The 16,602-nt window shown below is 34.2% G+C and overlaps 1 protein-coding gene and 1 long non-coding RNA gene across 6 annotated transcripts in view; one reads left to right on the plus strand and one right to left on the minus strand.

The window, feature by feature from the left end:
- CAMSAP2 (calmodulin regulated spectrin associated protein family member 2) overlaps positions 1–16,602 on the minus strand; it is a 79,918-nt gene that overhangs the window by 21,460 nt on the left and 41,856 nt on the right. For 2 of the 5 annotated variants that reach the window (XM_075996978.1, XM_075996977.1), the window contains exons 5-8: positions 11,842–11,874; positions 8,812–8,953; positions 8,362–8,501; positions 1,481–1,574 (exon numbers count right to left, since the gene is read on the minus strand). In XM_075996978.1, the coding sequence (XP_075853093.1) occupies positions 1,481–1,574; positions 8,362–8,501; positions 8,812–8,953; positions 11,842–11,874 (409 nt within the window). Of the gene's footprint in view, positions 1–1,480; positions 1,575–8,361; positions 8,502–8,811; positions 8,954–10,200; positions 10,440–11,841; positions 11,875–16,602 lie in introns of all 5 variants that reach the window. The other 3 variants (XM_075996980.1, XM_075996979.1, XM_075996981.1) reach the window with 2 other exon arrangements.
- LOC105860035 (uncharacterized) overlaps positions 1–16,602 on the plus strand; it is a 33,742-nt gene that overhangs the window by 16,343 nt on the left and 797 nt on the right. The window contains exon 3 of the long non-coding RNA XR_012914495.1: positions 1,450–1,617. This is a non-coding gene — a long non-coding RNA (uncharacterized LOC105860035). The remainder of the gene's footprint in view (positions 1–1,449; positions 1,618–16,602) is intronic.

A 16,602-nucleotide genomic window follows, 5' to 3' on the forward strand; every position in this document is an offset into this window, starting at 1 on the left:
GTTTGCAGTCCCACCAGCAGTGTAGAAGTGTTCCTCTCTCTCCGCAACCAGCATTTATTGTTTGGAGATTTTTTGATAAAGGCCATTCTCACTGGGGTTAAGTGATATCTCATTGTGGTTTTGATTTGCATTTCCCTGATGATTAGAGATGTTGAGCATTTCTTCATATGTTTGTTGGCCATTCCTCTGTCTTCTTTAGAAAAATTTCTGTTCAAGTCCTTTGCCCACTTTTTAATGGGGTTATTTGATTTTTTCTTCCTAATTTTCGTGAGTTCTAAGTATATTCTAGTTATCAGTCCCTTATTGGATGCATAGGATGCAAAAATTTTCTCCCATTCTGTAGGTTGTCTGTTTACTTTCATGACTATTTCTTTGGCTGTGCAGAAGCTTTGTAGTTTGATCATGTCCCATAGGACCTCAATTCTTTAAAGGTATTCTTTGATGTATTATGGCTCAATATTCAGAATCTGCCTTAAGCAGCTTAGAGATACTAGAACGGACTAAATCCTCAATAAATTTCACAGATTTTTGCCTGAGTTACAGTGGGCTGCCTGGAGTAAGTTCATTGTACGCACTGGAATATGCTTCCCCCTTAGGTATAAATTTTTTCCTTATCTCCTTCTTTTTTGGGGGGTGGGGGTGGGGGTAGAGGTAATGGTAGTGGTTAAAAAATAACAAACTTGGGGGAGCAAAGGAAAGCCGGTAAGTAGTTGGGACACACAATAATCATGTTTTGTGTTGTGTGGGGCAGCCAGTGGTAGCACGAAAGATCTGGTCCTATAAGTTATGCTGGAAAAAAGTTCTTTAGTGGGGCTAAACTTATAATTTAGGTTTTATAATAGAAGCCAATAGAAATTTTGTTTTTGCTATGTGAAATTCTGCTTCAGAGACAATTTAGGTAGATTTAAGTAAATTTTTTGTTTTTTATTATCTAGGGATCTTTTTATAGTAACCTCCCTGGTATTGGTTTTATTCTCATTAATGTACAATCAATAAATCATGATCTTACAATAATCACAAAACCTACTAGATTTAAAAATATATACACAAACATTGTTATGGTTTAATGGTAAACTCAAGCTGTAGGTTAAGGCCAAACTATAATTTGAGTATATTCTGGATAACATAATGTTAAAAATGAATCATCTAAAAGGGAATAAAAGCATGGCACATGGGGTAAAAGATGAAAAGAGAAGAAAATGGGCCATGTTTCTAAAAGTTCCATACCATAAGACTTCAAATTCAGAGCCATTCTCTCCATTTTCTTTCTCTCCTTTATAACCATCTTAATCATCTGTTTCTCACTGAGAATTTAGTGGCTTTAAGTATTACAATACTGTACTCAGAATCTATCAAGGCTAATAGCCAAAATCTAAAAAATAATAGGCTGCTCTCTAAAAGCATAACCAGGTGAGCTTATATAAACTTTCTGTTTTTTTCTGTTTATAGGAACATTTAATATTAAAAAAAGATTGATTACCTCCTTGTGGATGAACAACACGAGGCTGTACAAATGATGGCTTCACAACTTCAAACCACCAGAAGAGTTCTGCCATGAACACCAAATAATTACTCTATATAAGAAAGTTAAGAAAATTAAAAGAAAACCTAAATTAGGTAAAACTTAATAATAAATAGAATTTTATTCTGTTTTAAGTATAGGCCTAAATCTCATTCAATCACTGGAGTATATCTACTACAGGCTGTTAAGCCTGCAATAAATATTTGCTCCTGTGAGTAAAAAATATAAGAACTGTTCAAAACCTCTTTGCTGATGATTTGCTCTATAGTTCTGGAATGGGGGTTCAATTTATCTAGCAAGCATTAATACCTATAAATGTGTAGAACTTTGAGATAATATTTAAGGTACTTTGATTCCAAATTAAATACAAACAACTTAAACAGCTATTCAATTCTTCGACACTCTAAAGAGTGGTTATCATTTTAAAAAAATAAGCTCTATTCAGATCCCTAAAAATTTCTCCAAAAATTAAGTGTACATAGTTAAATTATACACATTAAGTATATAGTTAAAATATATTTTATGTATGTGCCCAATAATGCTAAACTCAACAGTAATCCAGGTGCTAAATAACACCAAAACTCTATAGATTGTTATAGCTAATTCTTAATAATTTTGAAATATACAAAAACATTATTTATATAATTTAATGCATCTACCTAATTTTGAAAAGTTATTAATAAGGATCAATCAACAATATTACCTTTTATTATACTTTAAAGTGCTAATAATACATACATCATAAAGGCTGTAAACATAAAGAATTACTTTAATTTTAAGCATCTGGTAAGTTTTTAAAAATAATACTATATAAAACCTGTTTTCATAATTATTTAAAATAACAGTATGCATTCTAAATTTTGGGTATTTGGCATTTAATAAAATAGTTATCAAATTTATTAGTATTTAATGAATGAGGTCTTATTTCATATTAAATTTTAAAATTATCACTAGAAATATGAATGTTTTCCAATGTCTTGCCTTCTTCCTCCTCCCTACTAATTATGAATAATCCTCAAAGCTCTATACATTCTCCCTCAGAGTTCATGTATTCTCTTGGTTTTGTTTATCATATTTAAGCTGGTGACTCTCAAACATTGATCTCTTAGCTGACAGTTCCAGAATGCTATTGTATATGTAGGAAGTTGCAGGATAGAGAAAAATCAAGGGTGACTTTTAGGTTTTTGTCTTGAGCAACTGATAGTGAGATAGAGAAGACTGAGAGAAATAGGCAGTGAATGGAATCATGACTTACTGTATCTGAGATGTTCATTAGACATTTAAGTGGACCTGTCATGTAGGTGGTTGAGCGTAAGAGTCAGAGTGGTGAATAGAATTTGGTATGTTTTCTACTTTACTTTCAGCATTTGCTTTTTACTATAAATTCCCAGAATATTCAAATAGTGATATACTAACATATACTATTAATATTTAAAGCAGCCATTAAAATTTGTGATTTTAGGCCAGGCGCGGTGGCTCACGCCTGTAATCCTAGCACTCTGGGAGGCCGAGGCGCGCGGATTGCTCGAGGTCAGGAGTTCGAAACCAGCCTGAGCAAGAGCTAGACCTCGTCTCTACTATAAATAAAAAGGAAATTAATTGGCCAACTAATATACATAGAAAAAATTAGCTGGGCATGGTGGTGCATGCCTGTCGTCCCAGCTATTCGAGAGGCTGAGGCAGAAGGATCACTTGAGCCCAGGAGTTTGAGGTTGCTGTGAGCTATGCTGACGCCATGGCACTCACTCTAGCCTACGCAACAAAGTGAGACTCTGTCTCAAAAAAAAAAAAAAATTTGTGATTTTTTTTTTTTTAAGTAATGGGAATGCTTATAATCTCTAAGGGTTACGTACTGGATCTCACCCCTGCTTGCCTCCTCAGAAGCTTCACATTCTTAACTCCCTTTTTCTCTCCTATATATTTGTCCTTCCCTTCTCAACTGAATCCTTCCTACGTGGCTTTGAAACATGCTCAAACTTCTCCCATTAAAAAAATGAAACAAACCTTCACTCATCTCATGATTCTACAATTTCTCCTCACCCCTACCCTTATTTACTCTTCATAAACTTCTTTCAAGAGCAAGCCTCTACCAACACTCTCTATTTCATCCCTTTTACTCCCCAAGCCACCCCAGTGTGGCATGGAGCCACACTATTTCTCCAAAACAGGATTTGCTCAAGTCACCAATGACTTACATGTGCTCCCAATTCAAACACACTTCGCGTCTTATTTGACCTCTCAGCAGCATTTGATATTCCTGATCTCTCCCCTTTAAACACTTCCATGCCTATGCCCATCAGCTACTAAATGACTCTCAAATGTATTTATATATGCAATGGCTTATAGAGCATTTTGCTTTGGATATCTCAAAAGCATTGTGTCCAAAACTGAAATAACCATCTTCCCAACAAATCTGATCTTATTCCAGAGTTATGTCTCACTGAATGGCACCACTATGCCAGTATGCAAACCAGAAACCTGGGGGTCATCCTTGATGCCTCCTTTTCTCTCCCTTCCTGTATCCAATTCATTACTGAAGCCTACAGATTTTGCATCTCGAATATTTCTAGAACCTACCCACTTCTCTCCATCTTCATCATAACTGTTCTGATTCAACCATTTTCATATCTTGTTTGGAACATAATAGCTTTTTCTTTGGCTTATTAAGAACAAACTTTTCAAAATGCAGCCCCTTATGCTCCCCCTTTTCATTGCTCTTGAGATAAAGGGGAAATTTACTATGGCCTAGAAGAGGCAACTTGATGGAGTCCCTTTTTCTCTCTTCAGCTTCATCTAATAACGCATTCTCTCCAGGGTTCCTCATCTTACCTGCCACACCATAAGGTCTAGAAAAACAAAGCTTATGCGCATCATTGTATCTTCAGTGTTGAAGACCATTCCTGGCACAAAATGGATGCTCAAAAAAAATAATAATTTGAATGAATGTACAAATGAATCAATCTATACATAACAAAAAAGATGTCAGTAAAACATCAAAATGTTGATAGGGAATATTTCTGGGTAATAAGATTATTGTGATTTATATTTTTTCTTTATATATTTTTTAATATTTTTCTTTATACTTATCTTTATAGTACACCCTCTAAAGCCAAAGTATAAAATTATTTCTTAAGTAGTGGTGCTAGATTCCACTCTACTAGTACCGTTAATCTTTTGGAAAAACACTGCTTAAGTGTTCAATAATGAGTTAATATTGTAAGAACTCTGGTGAGATAACTGTCCTAGTAACATAACTGTACTGTGTTTGGCCACAAGATGTCAGTACAGTAAGAAATAATTTTCCCAGTGACCAAAGCTCATTATTTCTTTCTGAATTCATGATGATTAAACAGCAATAAATTTGTAACCATATTTCAGAAGTGATACCAAATCAATTTCATTTGAAAGCTTCTTCTTTCCTTCTTTTTGTTAAGCTACATATTAACATTGTAAAATAATATAAATACAGAAGGATAATAGATATACAGAATATAGAATAAAAAGTAAAAATATGTCTTAATCTCTTTCCCCCAAATCCTAATGCAACACTCAAAATAAACCACTGTTAACAGTTTTGTGTGTATCCCTCTATAGAACCTTTTCTGTGCATCTATTAATATACACGTGTACAAGTTTGTATACAAACAGCAGAAAAAGAACTTTTTAAAAATATATAAATTACATCATGCTATACATTATGTTTGTTGCTTGGTTTCTCCACTTAACGTCTTGGAGAGCTTTCTATATCAGTAAAAATACCTTACCTCCTTCCTTTAAACAGTTTGACTACCTTACAAAACATTTTAATTATGCCCCTATTAAGATGGATTGTTTCCAACTTTTCACCACCACAAACAATCCTTATACATGCCTTATGTGGATTTTAAATGTGGTTAATGTCAGACTACCCTCTAAAATGGCCATACCAGTATATACCTCTACCAAGAGGGGAAGATAGTGCTCATTCCCTACACTTCCATAAACACTTGTTTTTAAAGTTAAAGTGAAGGCTGGGCGCGGTGGCTCAAGCCTGTAGTCCTAGCACTCTGGGAGGCCGAGGCAGGCGGATTGCTCAAGGTCAGGAGTTAGAAACCAGCCTCAGCAAGAGCGAGACCCCGTCTCTACTATAAATAGAAATAAATTAATTGGCCAACTAATATATATAGAAAAAATTAGCCGGGCATGGTGGCACATGCCTGTAGTCCCAGCTACTTGGAAGGCCAAGGCAGCAGGATTACTTGAGCCCAGGAGTTTGAGGTTGCTGTGAGCTAGGCTGACGCCACGGCACTCACTTTAGCCTGGTTAACAGAGTGAGACTCTGTCTCAAAAAAATAAAATAAAATAAAGTTAAAGTGAAAACAAGGTGCCCAGCATCATGGACCAAGCAACCTCTTGTAGGCTATATAGTCTTAGGATATTCAATTGAATGAAGTCAAAGCTGTGGTTCTAATAATTTAGTAAAGAATACAAAAAGAGACCAAAACTTTTTCTCCAGACAATTATCTCTTTTAAATATAACCAATTTAAGAAAGTTTCTTTATATCTGGATCATGCCAAAAGTTGATCTAACCATCAGGATTATGTATTATTTTATTGCAAGTCTAAGGTATACCAATTTACACAAATGTAATCTTATGTCTCAATACATTTAATGAGATGATCCTTTTTCTTTGAGATTACAGAAGTGTTTAAAATTTTTAACAAGCAAGTATCAGAAAAGGCATTAACAAGATATATATGGAAATAATATTTCCTAATTACCATTCTGATAAGAATGGCAGGGTATAGGCAAGGCACGGCGGCTCACTCCTGTAATCCTAGCACTTTGGGAGGCTGAGGCAGGAGGAACCCTTGAGGCCAGGAGTTCAAGACTAACCTGAGCAACATAGTGAGACTCTATTTAAAAGAAAAAAAAAAAAAAGAAAGAAACAATAGCAAGGTGTAAACCTTCAAAATTAATCAAGATTTTTATTTTGATGTGTTAGTCATAAGGGAGTGGATACTGTATTGAGTCAGTAGGAGTAGTGGCTTCTTTTGGAAATGCCTTTACCATTGGCTTTATCTTTTTTTTGAGACAGAGTCTCGCTTTGTTGCCCAGGCTAGAGTGAGTGCCGTGGCATCAGCCTAGCTCACAGCAACCTCAATCTCCTGGGCTCAAGCAATTCTCCTGCCTCAGCCTCCCAAGCAGCTGGGACTACAGCCATGCACCACCATGCCCGGCTAATTTTTTTTCTATATATATTAGTTAGCCAATTAATTTCTTTCTATTTATAGTAGAGACGGGGTCTCGCTCTTGCTGAGGCTGGTTTCTAAGTCCTGACCTCGAGCAATCCGCCTGCCTCGGCCTCCCAGAGTGCTAGGATTACAGGTGTGAGCCACCGCGCCCCGGCGACCATTTGCTTTAACTTGTGCCCTGCTGTTTCATTCACCACTCTATCCTCAATGCTGAGCAGTGTCTGGAAATAACTCAATTAATATTTGATGATGAATGAATAAATGAACAAATCCCCCAGCCTTAGCACAGTGCCTAGTGTATAATAGGTTCTCACTTAAATATTTGTCAAACATTAACAGGGATCCTGAAATGTTCTAAAAATTATAATAATCTCCAGTTTTTGCCATTTTACATTTTCCTGACAAATGTGTTTAATGCTGCTTTTCTTTTCATTTTAATAACTTTTACACACTTGCATTCTGTAGTTTCGTCAGACACAGTGTCTTAAACAGGGCTTTCCTCTAATGATACACATGCAATACTTGGTGGTTATCTACAGAGTAGCTGCAAACAAATCCTATCATTCTTTAAAAGCAACAGATGTACCCAGTTCATTTTCACAATCTACTTTGAAATAGTTTACCAAAGTATAAATTGTATCCATGGGGGCTTCCTGTTCTTGTACATGTGACTCCCACCATATATTGAACAAAAACAAATCTTGAACTTCAAATAAATTATTATTTTAAACACTTTTTTCCTTGGAAATTACAAGAAAAAGTCCCCAAAGATTTTAATATCCATAATTATGCTACAGTTATATTGTAGTTCAAGATTTTATAAAAACTGTCTATATGATTCAATCACAAAAACATTTCTGATTTCTGAATTCATTTTATATTAATGACTCACATAAAATATAACACTAATATTACTAAAATAGTCTCTGAAGGATAACAAATAATCCTTTAAGTATTAAAAATACAGTATTGATAACAACTCAATTTTCAAAATTAGGACAATTCTGAAATTTCACCAATGTGAAATTTTAGTTATTTTCTTAACAAAAACTGAAAGCAAACACTGATGAACACTCAAAGGATCAATAAAGGTGACAAATCTCAAATAGTCTGGTAACTAAAGAACAATAATTATCTATGAGCTAGTGAGAATAAACTAAATTTCAATTTCATGCTCAATGACTCATTACACATATAAAAATAAGCAAGGGTACCAAATCATCTTATTTCATATAACTATATGAAATACATATTTATACATATGGTAGTAAATAATATACAACCTTACTTTTCAGTTAATTTTTTATTTATGGACCAGAAACATTTAATAGCTTATCCTCTATTTTGCCAACATTAAGACAACAGACCAATTTTGTACGTGACTTTAAGTTTGGCTTTGCACTACAAAAGAAATCTCTAGCTAATGGTGTATTAAAAAAACATAAAATAAGCAGAAAAAATCAAACAAAAACTATTTTTTCAAAGGCTCTTTTGACTGATATAGTTAATCTGTAAGCTAAAAGTGGCTAAGCTACTTATATATCTTGTTCCAAGGTTTTTTTTTTCTTTAACAAAGTAAAGGGAGAAAAAATAATTTAATTTACCTTTATGGATGAAGCTGCATAGAGCATGTCTTCCAGGGTGAAATGGCAACACTGGTTCAAGTATTCTTGGCAAAATTCTTGAATCAGCTGCAGATTATACAGGCTATCAGCCAAAGACATAGTTTCTTTCAAACAAATATCTTCAAATAGGAAAAGAGTAAGGTGATGACTTTAGGTTAATTCGATAAAAACATTTCATATCAATTTTGTAATTGGTGATTTAGTACAAATACACAATTATGTGGAATTTGTTCAACAGACATACGTTTTTAGATATAGTGGTCATTACACAGAAAGACTAAGAAATCAAGCACTACTTTTCTCATTATCTTCCTCAGAATTATACATAAATATTCTTTTTTAAAAAGCTGTCATTACTTGTTAAGTATTGTTGTCTTAAATATCTGTTACTATCTATCTGTAGCTCAGAACCATTCTACTGACACTTACCCTCTAACCTGACAACACCAGGGCAGTAGAAGTGAATGAGGGCAGCTAAGGCACAGCCGTCTGTGCCGTCCTTCAGCAGATTCTCCACTAGCGGAATGCACGGCAACTGCTTCAGCAGTGTTTGCTCTTTCCTATAACGAGCCTATAATAGAAAAAAGATATGAAAATAAGTAAGTACTAAGCAACACACAAGAAAAAAATTGGTGTTGTAGATTCTAACGTATCAGTAATAATTCAACAGAAATGAGTACTCACCAATATCCTTCTTTTCTAAATAATGATACGCATTACCAAAATTAAATATACAGCAACAACACTATAGTTTTGAAGCTAAATAGTTAATATAACATATTGCTAATTTACATGAAATGATGTCTAATTTCAATACTTAAATATAAAAGCATCACAAAACAGATTTGGAATATTTCGTATCCCAATCATCAGTTCTGCTCTTTTGATAAAATTCATTTTCTTTAATGCTAGACTTAATTTATACTCAAAGTTCTTACACAGATAGACTGAAAGTTATATGGGAAGAACAAGAGTACTATTTGAGCAGAAGAATTACAAGAATTATCAAAATCAGGGGCCACGTAGAAGAATATATATAGCGTTAAAGGAAATTTGGAGATTAAAAAACATCACTTTGAGGAACTAGAATAATATCACCAAAGACATTCTGGCTTATCATTTGAATACTAAAATAACACAAATAGTGTTAACAACCTTGAAACTGAAAAAAAAAACCTCCTAATTCAAGTTTCATTAAACAAGAATAGAGCCAAGCATAAGGGTTCCTGCTCCTCCTTAGAAAAACAGAAGAAACTTTCGTTTTCTAAAGATTGCTCGGTGTGTCTGGACAAATTTTCAAGATAGTTCTCTAAAAATAAGACATGCTGTAAAGGTGGCTAAGAGAACAAGCTATTGGATCAGATTACCTGGGTTCAGATCCTGGTTCTGCCACTTATTAGCTTTGTGATCTTGGACAAGTTACTTAAACTCTCATTTCTCATTTTACCCATCTATAAAATGGGGATTCTAATAGTACGTACTTCATAGACCCACCAGAGGATAAAAGATGATGATGGACACAGAGTGCTATGCACACTGCTGGGCACAAAAAGGCAATCAATAAAGCTTAGCTGTTATTAGCTACTAGCTCTCCTAAAGCCAAGAAAAATAATGCTCAAGATTTAGTGAGAGTACATACTATTTTATTAGCAAAATGTATGATAACATAGGTTACTGATATTTAAATATTTTTTAAAAAAGCAATCGAAACTTTTTTCTTCTAATTCCATAAGTGGTCATCTCTATATTTTATAATTAAAATATAATTATGAAATAAAATGCTTTTGTGAGAATAAAAATAGAAAAATAAAAACTTACTTAAAGAGAAAATTTAACATTTGGTGGTAACGTAAGATTTCTTTTAAATAATAGCTCTCAGCAAAGCATACGCATTAATGAATAAAGAGATATTTATTCCTGCTTCTCTCTCACTGGCTGCCCAAGGATAAGATTCATGGAACATGTTTTCCTCTTGAAGATTTTTGGAGGAGCTTGTTCTTATTCATCAGTGCAGGCTAGAATCAGTATTTGATGGTCTGTTCTAACTCAGAGGGTAACTATATTCAGAAAAAAAAAATCACTTACATGTAATATATAGATTCTTTAATTCTTTAATTAATTTATTCTTTAACAGATTCTTTTTACATAAGCCTTAGAAAAATTCCTCACTGCCAGGGGACAGTTTAAAAATCAACCATGGGGAAGGGAGGGGAGGGGAGAAAGAACAAAGAAACCACCAGCATCATCTTCTAGCGTTAGCAACCTTTCTCACCTTCAGTAAGTACTGTTCCAGAGCCTTACACTCTTTTCTTTGGTCATTTAGATTCAAAATAGCCTGCCTCTTGGACATCCTCTAAATTGGGCTAGACTCAGTCTCAAACTTCCCAGGATATTCCCTGGGACTGGTTTATTTTCAGTCTACAATCTGAATTGGACTTAGCCAAGGTCATGGAACAAAGAACTGAATGTGTGATCTGTTGTATTCCTCTCTGCCAAGCAGCACTTCTGGACAAAGTGTGTGCACACATGCACACACACACAGCTTTATGTAGCTTTAGCAATAAATGTCTATGGTTTAGATTAGACAATCAGAGATTTAGGAATGGCATGCCAAAACATTTTCCTGAAGATTATATCCTAGAAGATATATAAGGTAAGCCAACTTTAAATCTCGAGGTTATATGCAACTCTCAGAAAGTCCATCTGTAGTTCATGAACAGTTCATCAAAGCCTTTTATACTTGAACATGCTATATGCTTTATAAACTCACTGCAGGAAAATATTCCCTGTTCTTTCTACAAACTTCAACATTTGGCATTTAAAAGGAGTACCTATTTTCCATATTTTAACATCATGGTGTATTTCTGAATTGTAGTTTTATTTCTGAGGGTGTAAAAGAGTTTCTTAAGTGGTTTAACCACCCCCACATCCACCCTGATTTAATCCTGAGAGATCAACCCTTCAAATAAAACCAGAATTTGATATAGATTAGGTCTAATATTGGTGAGGACACAGAAAAGCATTTGCTTTTTTAATCACACAAAAAGTTAAGTGTCTCCTATAATTCAAGCTAAAAAGGAAATGATTCTGTCAAAAGATTTTAAAATACAGTTAATTTACACCTGCAATTCAAACTCAACTTTGCTAAAATTATGAAAATCAATGAGAACCTACATCCATAAGGATTGTATTGCTTAACCTATTTACCAATGATCTGTCAGTATTGATAAGACTAGCAAAAGGATGCTTACCCTTTAAATTACTTTTAAAACTTCTAATCCATACTTTGGCTAGATTTTTTATCTTTCCATTTGATGTTATGACCAAATACCTTAAAATCCAATCTCTATTCAGTGACTAACAGAATTATATGAAATGACTATACCAACAAGACACAAACAATACCATTCTACATATTACAGTTCTGGAGAGCAAATTGAAGTAGCTGGGCAAACTTACTGGAACCAGTTTCCAAAACCATTTGGAAGGAGACTTCAGAGGAAGCAGCAGAAAAAAAGGGGGAAAGCAAAGGTAAAGGGAAAATTCATCAGAATTATCTTCAATTAACAAATTATAGTAAAGCTTCTGATAGTGGAGTTCCAAGTTTATAACTCTCATAACATTTATTTTCAGTAAGTTAATACTTCAGCTAAAAACATATAGGTTCCTAATGATAAAGACAACCACTTTCTCCTTCCCTCTCTCCTCTTCCCATACAGAAATACACTTTAGGATATCTAGGGTGTGCAATACACTTTGGCAGCAAAGAATTTATTTCTGAGTTCTGGAACCGTATATCAGATTAAAAATTAATTTATATCATGAAAGGGAAGTAAAAAAAATTCTAGGGCTAGATTTGCAATCATAATTCTTAGACATAAGTAGAACAAGTCTGGTAAGGCAATATTTTTCCCAACAAAAGGGAAGAAAGATCATTTCAATAAAAACAAATATAAAGCAAATAACACTGTAGTAGAATTTACTAAGATGATCATTTCTTTCAACTATATAAAAAGTTTCTTGTAATTAAGGGGGAAAAAAACTAGTTGGCATTTCTTACCAATTAAAATCTTTGTTAACTCTCTAAAGCAAGTAACTACTTATTAAAGAGAATATAAATGTTATTAATTTTGCTATCTAGGAGTTCCCCCCAAATCTAATTTTTCTCTTTAAACAATGAATATAATAAACCCGTAATTTCAGATAATATGAACTAATAATTTGTGATTATTTCTTTGCCTATCCTGGAAAAAGTTCTGGCATCTCTGAATAAATATTTGTTGAAGTGAACCAAACTAAATAGGATATGCATTAAAATTCATATTCAATTTTTATGTAGAAAGTTTTTCCTATATAAATTCACATGAAAAGTAAGATTACTTAGAAAAATACTATCAAATAAGGTATTTCCGAGAGCTTTAAAAATAAGAAAAACATCATCCCAAGAACCACAAAAATACCAAATTCCTACATATAAACATTTCCAATACATTTTTCTTATAGCATCAGGAAGATTAACCCCAATAATTTTGTTGTATGTAATAATATTTTAATCTCCTATTTAACTGGAAAATTTTGGCAGCTGCAGTTACAACAGCCATAAAAAGTACAAGAGCAGGAAACCACTGAAAATGTGTCAGCATTCCCAATTTATAATAGAAATTTTAAAAATAGAGAGTTTTTTTGTTTGTTTTCTAAATTAGAAGAATCCATTGCATAGAAACTGATGATAACATGCAATTATTATGGACTATTCATAATAGCAGGTATCTCTAATGGCTCAAGTTATTCCATATTTCTTATAAAATATTCAATAATTGGATTTTTTACTAATTCAGACTGCTCTGGCCTTTCTCTTCTCCCTCCACTGGTCTAAACTGGTGATGGCAATCTTACTAAAGGAAAAAAGAAAACCACATAGATTAGCCATTTGAAGGAAATATGACTAAAAAAAGTAAATGTGCTGGGCCAGGCGTGGTGGCTCACACCTATAATCCTAGCACTCTGGGAGGCCGAGGTGGGAGGATCGCTTGAGGTCAGGAGTTCAAGACTAGCCTGAACAAGAGTGAGACCCCATCTCTACTAAAAATAGAAAAAGATCACCTGGGCATGATGGCACATGCCTGTAGTCCAAGCTATTCTTTAAAAAGTGGGTTATAATTTTTAATTGCTAAGGAACTTTGGTCAAAAGAGAAATTCGTATGGGCTGAAGTAATCAAGCAAAGACCTATAAGCTTTAGCCTACCCTCTCTCAGGGGGAAAGTGTAGTCTGTATTGAGACTATACCTTCAAGTGAAAAGCAATTAGAGCTCAGTGAATGTCTTTTCTCCTAAGGTAATTTCTTCCTCTAATTCCCACACCCCTATAAAACACCTCACAAATATTTCTTTTTAAAAAGTGACAAAGGCCATATCGAGTAGATATGTATCTTTGAAGAAACACTAAAGTTCACTATATATATAGTTAATATTGGAGTGCAAACCCACAAATTCATAGCTCTTTCAAAAATGATCCTGCCAAATTGGTCTATTGAGTAATTCCCAAGTGTGCCTTTTACTCGCAACTTAGTGTTTCTATTCACATTGTTCCCGATGACCTAGTACCCTCCTTTCCAAGTATCATGAAACCTACTAAGGCCCTGTTAAAGCCCCACCTCTAGAAAGCTTTCATAGACATTTCGCTCACACAATTATCAGAAATCTACTAGCAGCATACATATAGAAAAGTCATGACAGCCAACTACTTACTATTTTCACCAACCAACCTTTTGTTTGTGAGTTCCTTATGTTTACTAAAGTATTGAGAAGGGGAAAACTAAGAATCTTTTCAATCACATAATTTAAAAACCATTCAATCCAACCTTTTAATTTTTACAGATTTTAAAAAATGAGGCCCAGAAAGGTCAAGTGCCCTTGTAAAGGTCATGAAGCTATTTAGTGGCAGAACTAGTCTGACTTTAAGTGCAGTACTCATTTTACCATAGCATTTCATACAAACTTTTCAAAAGAATGAATGCTGGACTTAATGTCATCTTGGCCATAAACTTTGGAGATCTTTAAAGTAGGCTTTCTAGATTTAGCAAATAAAAATACAAGATGCCTACGCAATACAAGACACCAATGTAACTTATACTAAAAAATTATTTGTTGTTCATCTGGAATTCAAATTTAACTGGGCACACTACTTTATAGTCAAAAGGAAGCAAAAAGAGAAATTTGGGAAAAAAACAGAAAATAACATTACTAAACTGTTTAAACAAAACTTTCAACATTTTCCTAGGACATGATACTATTTAAAATGCCTTTCTCTTAGGACACCAACCAATCCAATGATGAAAGGACATAGTATCCTAAAGAAATACCTTTGGAATCTTTAATTTTGGTCCAACCCTAATAATATAAAGTACACGTATCCTTCAACATATGCATATAATTTACCAAGAATATGGTTATAAAAAGAACTTTCATAAAATAAATTCTATTGGACATCTGAGTTGAGAATAGTTTGGCAAGGACAAAAGGTAAGGTATGTTATCATCCAAAACCACGACTCTGTCTACAGCTAGACAAGTAACGGACATAGGGGTAGGCAGCTAAGTATGCTTCACTAGGCAAGCCAGCTAAAGCAGATGGAAAGAGTGATGACTTCTTATCAACTATATAATAATAAGAGCAAGTCATTTTATCTCTCATTCCTAAAAGGAGAAAAGGATCACAAACCATGCTTTTACAGAATTAAAAAAATCAAGAATGGAATGATAATATTTCCAGCCAAACCAAGAACACAGTTCAAATGCCAAAAATCCCATTGTCAAGTAATGGAGTAAGATTCCTTTCCCTAGCTTATTCTGTGACAGTGTGTTTCCTCATAATGGTAACACCTGTACCTGCAATAAGACTATGTGAAATTAACACTCATTTTCACAAAGACTCTAATAATGGAAAAAAGGATAAAATTCATTTGAAAATGAAGGTATAAATGCTATGTGGTACAATAAAAATATGTACTAATCCAAATATTTAAAATCGAATCTCACAATTATTCCTTCATTTACTCAATCACTATTCAACAAATACTAGTTTTTTTTTGTTTTGTTTTTGAGACAGAGTCTCGCTCTTTGGCCGGGGTAGGGTGCTGTGGCATCAGCCTAGCTCATAGCAACCTCAAACTCCTGGGCTCAAGCAATCCTTCTGCCTCAGCCTCCCATGTAGCTGGGACTACAGGCAAGCGCCACCATGCCCAGCTAATTTTTTCTGTATATTTTTAGTTAGCCAATTAATTTCTATTTATAGTAGAGACAGGGTCTTGCTCTTGCTCAGGCTGGTTTCGAACTCCTGACCTCAAGCAATCCACCCACCTGGCCTCCCAGAGTGCTAGGATTACAGGCGTGAGCCACCACACCCGGCCAACAAATACTAGTTAATATGTGCAACTGTATGGAGCTAACTGCTATGGAAAAGTCAAAGTGGTATAACAGAAGTAGTGTTTAGATTCCACTAAAGGTCACTTAATCTCACTGTTTGAAATACAATTGCATTTTTTCCATGGAAATAATGTTTATTAGGTCCTCTGTAAGCATATAAAATCTCCATTTGGTTCATAATATATATGCAATACTACAGAATTTAACAACTGCATATAATAAACAAGATTTCTATACAAAAATTTCATTACTGTTATAACTTAGAATGATGCCATCTTTACCTTATTACTGGTTAGAGCCAGGAGCAAAATTTGGGGGCAGGATTATATATACCTTCAAGGCAAAAGTTTCAACTGTTATGGTATCAAAAAGAGAAAGGAAGAGAAACTAACAGCAAAGGACTAGGGGGCATGAGATGGAAGGGATAGGGATAGAAGCTGGCTGAAGGCAGGAAAATGAAACGTGTAATCTGGGGGTATGGGAAAAGAGGAGAATTCCATGCTGATATACCTTTAGGGGAAAGGACCACAACAGAGTTAAGATGAAAGAGTAAGCACAGATTGTATTTTCAGGAGCTGGTCAGTAAGCTAGACAGGGGAAATCACTGTGATTCCCAAAACATCAAAGTTAGACAAAATTTTAGGTGGTCCTCCACAAAATTTTTCTATTGGAGTTGGTAACAGACAAAATAGCTTTCCTTTTCCTTTCTTTTTTCCCTTTTCCTTCTTTCTCCTCTTATGGAGATATCAATGACTAGTAGAATAAGCCCCAAATGTATAGTATTGTATATAATAAAG

Source organism: Microcebus murinus, chromosome 23 (genome assembly GCF_040939455.1).
Source record: "Microcebus murinus isolate Inina chromosome 23, M.murinus_Inina_mat1.0, whole genome shotgun sequence".
Lineage (NCBI taxonomy): Eukaryota > Metazoa > Chordata > Mammalia > Primates > Cheirogaleidae > Microcebus > Microcebus murinus.